Raw genomic sequence first — 6,881 nt, forward strand, 5'->3', positions numbered from 1 at the left:
TATTCCTTTGTGCCAAAACGTCATCCTGTGCCGGGCACCCAGCTTATCTCCACCAGAAAGGTGGGTCACCGGCCTGAGGGGGCTCTGCTTGCTCCCTCCCCCCTACACGGGAATCACCGGCTGCTGTGAACATGTAGGAGCTGTACCTGTGGTGGACAGACGGTGGACCGTCTGTCACTGAATTGATTAGAAGCAGACCAAAGAATTCCTCAAATGTTGATGAGCCTGCAATAAGGTTGGTAGCAGAAAGCTGGAGAAACACGGTAGGTGGAGGGACTGTCTCAGGACTGTGGGCAATGTTGTGGAAAGGGAGCCTTGAAGTGCTGCTGCTAAGTTGCTTCATCGTGTCCAACTCTGTGCGACCCCATAGACGGCAGCCCACCAGGTTCCCCCATCCCTGGGATTTTCCAGGCAAGAACACTGGAGTGGGGTGCCATTGCCTTCTCCGCTTGAAGTGCTCTTGGGACACATATCATAAAGGGCAGTAGGACGCCAGAAGGATTTCCCCAGGATTCAAAACTTCAGAAATATATAAATAAATACAAGTAATATACATGTTAATGAATACTAATGTCTGGACTAAAACATACAAAACATTTAATCAGTTTAACATCTACAGAAAAACCTTTAACATTTACAGAAAGGTTACAGCAACTTGTGAGATTATGTCTGTTGTTCTGGATGGGTCTCCGTGTTGTGAACTCTTCACTCAGGTTCATTCTGATTTGAGCCTCTGGGGGAAGGGGCGTGGCCCCCTGAGTGACAGCTTGGCTCTGGGGCCTGACAGGGAGAGTGACATCTCAGAAGGACTCCCTGGAGAGCCCCTCTCCCTCTCATCCACACTCAGACCAGAGGGCCCTCCACCTGCCCCACCCCCGCCATGAGCCCCTGCCTCCTGGGCTGTGTGGTCTTCTGTCTCCTGCAGGCAGGTGAGTCCTGGGGGGCAGGGTCCCCTTCAGGGTGCTAGCACTAAGCATGTTCGCTGTGACTGCAGCATGGGTCATCCTTCTCCACAGGGGCGGTCCATGCTGGTGTCTCTCAGGACCCCAGATTCCAGGTCGTGAGGAGAGGACTGAACACGACACTGACATGTACTCAGGATCTGAGCTTTAGCTATATGTACTGGTACCGACAAGACCCAGGACATGGGCTGAGGCTGATCCATTACTCAGTTATCCCTCCCTCCATGGAGAGAGGAGCCGTGCCCGAGGGCTACAGCGTCTCCAGACCAAGCACAGAGAACTTCCCTCTCACACTGGAGTCGGCCAACCGCTCCCAGACATCTGTGTACTTCTGCACCTGTGGTTATCCACAGCGCTGCACGGCCACCTCCTCTCTGTGCAAAAAGATAAGGGAAGCCCTGCAGCCTGGAAGGAGGAGAGCCCCTTGCAGGCGTCTCACACGGGGAGCCTTGGAACCCAGGGCCACATGCCTGCAGTGTGACACTGATTGTGCAGTCACATATCATGCCCAGCTACATCTACGTTAAATGTAGTGGACGGTTGGTTTTTTTATTTCAAAGTTTTATAACTTTAAAAATAATTGGGTTTATATATATATAATCTCTGTATGTAAATCCATTACCTAGAATTGGTAATACTAAATTTATATAGAAAATCTAGAAATATGTGGATCTGATTAATCAGAGGGATCTACGGAATGCAGTGCTCCAGGCTGTATTCACCTGAGCTCATCAGAGTGTCTGTATTGAAGGTCTGTGTGATACTTAGCATACTACTGTGACACTGCTGCTAAGTCACTTCAGTCGTGTCTAACTCTGTGCGACCCCATAGACGGCAGCCCACGAGGCTCCCCCGTCCCTGGGATTCTCCAGGCAAGAACACTGGAGTGGGTTGCCATTTAGTATGTGCAATTATTTTCTTCTTAATGGAAATGTTGGTTTCTACAGTCTTTTATCTCCAGAGGCTAAGAGGGAATTTGCAGATCAATCTTAAGTCAGCCAGCTTGGGAAGGCAGTAGAACAAGCGTGTGTGTGTGTGTGTGTGTGAGTGAGTGTGTTCAGGCTGTGGGGTATTTACATTCTTGCTTTGGCAGAAGGCACAGATCCATGAGACTGTGGACCATTGGCCACAGGGAGGCGCTGTGGGCCCACAGTAAGCAGGGGGTCCTGGGAGGGGTGGAGAGTCACCCTGGGGAGGGCAGCTTTAAGGAACCTTGGCTACATGCCTGAATGAGAAAGCAGGTTTCAGTTCCCTGAGGTCCTGAGGTTCCAGAACCCATGGAACCAGTACAGACTCCTCGCTGCCCAGGAAAGTGGGAATGTGCCTGGATCCTCAGGATGTGCCCAGGAGAAGGTCTCCAGGAACTGCAAGGGAGGTGAGGGGTTGGGGTGGCTGGTGAGGGCTGGGTGATTGTCAGCTGATTGCCTGGTGATTACCGGCCAGGTGAGTGCCCGGCTGCGTGTCAGGCAGGGGCTGGCAGGGGACAACAAGGTATGCTGTGGGCACTGGGGACATGGGGATGGGGCACCCTTCACACCCACCCCTTGCTCAGGGGCTGTGAAGGGCAGGGAAGGGCATAGAGGAGCCCACCAATGGGTCCTGACAAGGGATCCAGTGGATTTGGAAACAGCCTGCAGAGACACAGAGCAGTGATGTCATAGCCAAATGCTCCAATCAGGGAGCAGGAGGGTCAGCACTTTACACCACTCACCCAGGAGCCCCGCCCCCAATCCACCCTTCTCCCCTACCCTCCCCATGGGCTCCAGGCTCCTCTGCTGTGTGACCTCTTCCTTCTGTGATCAGGTGAGGCCTGAACACCGTGTGGGAGTTTCTGAGATGTCTTTACTTCCCTGAGATAGAAGCCTGGCGATGAGGGCTGCAGCAGGAGGCTTCCCTGTGCTCTTCCCTCAGCTTCCTTGTGTCCTCCCAACAGGCCTAGTGGATTCTGAATCACCCAGATCCCCAAATATCTGATCAAATCAAGAAAGCAGCAAGCGACGCTGAGATGTTCCCCTGACTCTGGACACCTCTCTGTGTACTGGTACCAACAGGCCCTGGGCCAGGGCTCCTTGTTCAGTATTTCAACAGAACGTGAGAGAAGAAGCAAACCTATCAGGGCGATTCTCAGGTCAACAGTTCAGTGACTCTAGCTCTGAACTAAGCTTGACTCCTTGGAGCTGAAAGACTCAGCCGTGCATCTCTGTGCCAGCAGCCAAGACACAGCCCTGCATGATCAGGTGCCTCTGGTACAGAAACACTCCTTCCCCAGCTCAGGAAGTTGGTGTGAGGTTATAGACTGCCAGCCAGCCAGGCCCAAGTCCTGGAAGAGTAGACAGCCTTTCCCAGACATTCATGTCTTGATATGTTTTAATGCTCCCAAAGATCATACAAGATAAGTATTATTTAACTCTTTACACATCTGAGGGGGAGTGGCTTGCCCAGGTCTCATACTTCATAAATATCAGAACAAGGAATCAGACTCACGTCTGTCCTTGTCACTGTGGTCCTCGCCCCCATTGAATAATTCTCCCATAGAACAAATATATATATCGTGTTATATATATATATATATTTCTTTTATGGGATATATATCATTTAAAGTACTTGACTCACATAGTTGTTAATAGTGATAAGTCTAAGATCTAGAAGCTGGGCTCATGTTATTAGAGACCTAAGAAGAGCTGATGTTTAAGTTCAAAGGCTGTTAGGCAGGAAGAAGTGATAGTCTAGTGAAGGCCATCAGCTGCATAATTCTCTCCTACCCAGGAGAGGTTTAGGGTTTTGTTCTGTTCATTTCTTCATCTCTTTGCATGAGACCAACTACATTATGGAAGTTCATCTGCCTTACCAATAAAGATGTTCATCTAATCTGATTTTAAAATCTATTAGTAACTTTTCACATATTTATCACTCACCAAGACATCCTCACAGGGACATTCAAACAATGTTGAACTAAACATCTGTGGCCTAGTCAAGGTGACACATTGAATTATTCATCCCAACAACTTCCATGCTTGCCTAGGAATTTAGTAAGCATGAAGTCCCTGGCACATAACAGGACTCTGGATTTCCTGAGTCCCTTTGCTAATCTCTGACAGCCTCTTCCACCATTTCTTAGGTGCAAATATAGAGATGGACACATTTTGCCTCTAGCTGAGGCCTTTAGAAATCACAGGGGTGAAAATATTTCTGCCTTTTGATTTAGTGCAGGAAATTAGCCAGAGCATGTAACATACAACCCTCCTCAGGCATCTTAAAATCAACTTTACTGATGTATGGATTGTAGTTGACTCTTGAACAATGTGCTGTTTAGGAGCACTGAGAACCCCCAACCCTGCAGTTCGAAATCTGCATATAACTTCACATCTTAGGAATGAAGAATTATCTCTGGAATACAACACACTTAAAGTTGTAAACTGTTTATAGAAAGGATACAACAACTCGTAAGGCTCAAGTCCATTGATCTGGATGGGTCTCTGTGTTGTGAACTTATCTCTCAGGGTCACTTATGATTTGAGCCTCTGGAGAAGGGGCGTGGCCCCTGAGTGACAGGTTGGCTCCGGGGCCTGGCAGGGACAGTGACATCTCAGAAGGCCTCCCTGGAGAGCCCCTCTCCCCTCTCATCCACACACACACCAGAGGGCCCTCCGCCTGCCCCGCCCCAGCCATGAGCCCCTGCCTCCTGGGCTGTGTGGTCTTCTGTCTCCTGCAGGCAGGTGAGTCCTGGGGGCAGGGTCCCCTTCGGGATGCCAGCACTAAGCCTGTCCGCTCTGACTGCAGCATTGGTCCTCCTTCTCCACAGGGGCGGTCCATGCTGGTGTCACTCAGGACCCCAGATTCCAGGTCGTGAGGACGGGACAGAATGTGACACTGACATGTACTCAGGATCTGGGTCATAACTCTATGTACTGGTACCGACAAGACCTGGGACACGGGCTGAGGCTGATCCATTACTCAGATGGCCCTCCCACCACGGTGAAAGGAGATGTGCCCGAGGGCTACAGCGTCTCCAGACCAAGCAAAAAGGACTTCCCTCTCACGCTGAAGTCTGCCAACCACTCCCAGACATCTGTGTACTTCTGTGCCAGCAGTTACTCCACAGTGCTGCATGGCCACCTCCTTTCTGTGCAAAAAAGCAGATGAGGGCCCTGCAGCCTGGAACTCTGGGAGCCCCTTGCAGGCTCCTAGCACCTGGAGACTCGGAGCCCACAGACACATACTGGCAGCATAGCCAGCGATGTTTGATCTTCCTGGCACGGACCTGACAACATGGCCTCGTGGACATGTGTCCACCCTCACTCTCTGTCTTTTCACTCTAGCTGCCACGCGAGCCTAAAGATGCTACCCAGCTCTGACTGCTAGTCATCAGTCTGAACATGAGGCCTCCAGGAGGGAATGATGTCGGGAAATCAGATACATCTAGACCCTCTTGTCTCCTCCCGGCACCGCATGCCTATCACTATGGAAGGCTGTCCCCCAGGGTGGCCCTTGAGTGGTCTCTGCTCTTGTCCAACTTCCCCAGATATGGGCCTTTCTCTCCCACCTTCCTGGCCCTCGTTCCCACTCTTCTCTACTTCAGCCTTGATGCTCCTCCCTCATCTGGGTCATGTCCTTGCCCATCACCCAGGGAACCTTGTAATGATCCCTAACTGGGCATGTTTGAGTAGGTCCTCTGGGTCGTCAAAGAGAATGCAACCTCAGTTAAACATTAATCATCCAAAATTCCTTGGTCGTCCCTGGGGAGGAGAGACAAGCTGTGTGTGTATGTATTCTCCACCATTGCCTGTCTTTAGCATCTAAATAGCCTAGACCCTGATGCTGGAAAGACTGAAATCAAGAGGAGAAGGGGGTGGCAGAGCAAGAGGTGGTTAGATAGCATCACCGACTCAACAGACATGAATTTGAGCAAATTGTGTGAGATAGTGAAGAACAGGGGAGCCTGGGATGCTGCATGGCATGGGGTTTCAATGAGTTGGACTCAAGTTATCAAATGAAGAACACCACCACTGACAAAAGCTAACCCAAGTTTGTAGCATCTCCCTCATCACAATCTTCTAAAAGTCAAAGTACTAAATATTTCCTGCACGAGCACATTTCTTTTCTCTTGAAATACAAAATCATGAATCAGCTATGGCAGGCTGGTTTGTGTGTTTGTGTTTCTAATTGTGTGTGTGTTCTTTAGAAAAACAAAGCAAGCAAAGACACAGTTCTTTCGGCAAACAGTGAAATATTTTCTAATATGAACACATCCCACGACTATTAAAATGGGCAGACAATCTTGGTTTCCACGCATAGAGCACATGGGGACGCTGTGCAGCTGAGAAACTCCACAAGTTTCTGGGGCAGAGCAAGCAGGCAGAGCTAGTGCCTAGGACCAGGAGGCTTAAGAAAAAGCTTTATTTGCTGTTTTTATCTCTAGAAGCCTTACTAGGATGGGCACTATTTTGCAGGCTTGCTGTCCCAGCTGGGAGCCATGAAGTTCAACTATGCAGCGCTGAGGGAGCCCTGAGGTTGCAGCAAAAGTGAAGGGTATGGAGCTGGGAGGTAGTAGGAAAGAGAAACAGAAAAGAGCAAAACCTGCCTGAAGAGAAAAGCGAAGGAGCCACGGGGAAGGGCGTCGATCATAAACCCAGCCTCGCCTAGACCAGCAGTCCACCTCACAGGTCATCTAAGAGACTTTGTAGGACAGAGCAGGATTCCTGTATCAGTGACCTGGAATGAGAGGTCAGATTCCTGGGAACCAGCAGAGGCAGTGACATCAGAACAGTGACATCACTGCCTCACCTCCAGTCAGAGGAAGGAGGCCCAGAACCCCAGCTCTCAGAGAAGCAGAGCTCTGAGCAAGGAGTCGCCTCCCAGCTCTGGCCCTCCTGCCATGGGCTGCAGCCCCGTCTGCTGTGTGGCTCTGTGTCTCCTGGC

At 50.3% G+C, this 6,881-nt stretch overlaps 1 pseudogene and 1 gene segment (V, D, J or C); both read left to right on the top strand.

Moving 5' to 3' along the window:
• Positions 1-863: 863 nt before the first annotated feature.
• Positions 864-1,443, top strand: LOC104999470 (annotated as a pseudogene).
• Positions 1,444-4,402: 2,959 nt separating this feature from the next.
• Positions 4,403-6,125, top strand: LOC104999403. The segment is given in 2 exon segments: positions 4,403-4,678; positions 4,765-6,125. Coding segments are annotated over 2 exon segments (390 nt in total).
• Positions 6,126-6,881: the final 756 nt, after the last annotated feature.

This window comes from Bison bison, unplaced genomic scaffold (assembly GCF_000754665.1).
Source record: "Bison bison bison isolate TAMUID 2011002044 unplaced genomic scaffold, Bison_UMD1.0 scf7180017864352, whole genome shotgun sequence".
NCBI lineage: Eukaryota > Metazoa > Chordata > Mammalia > Artiodactyla > Bovidae > Bison > Bison bison.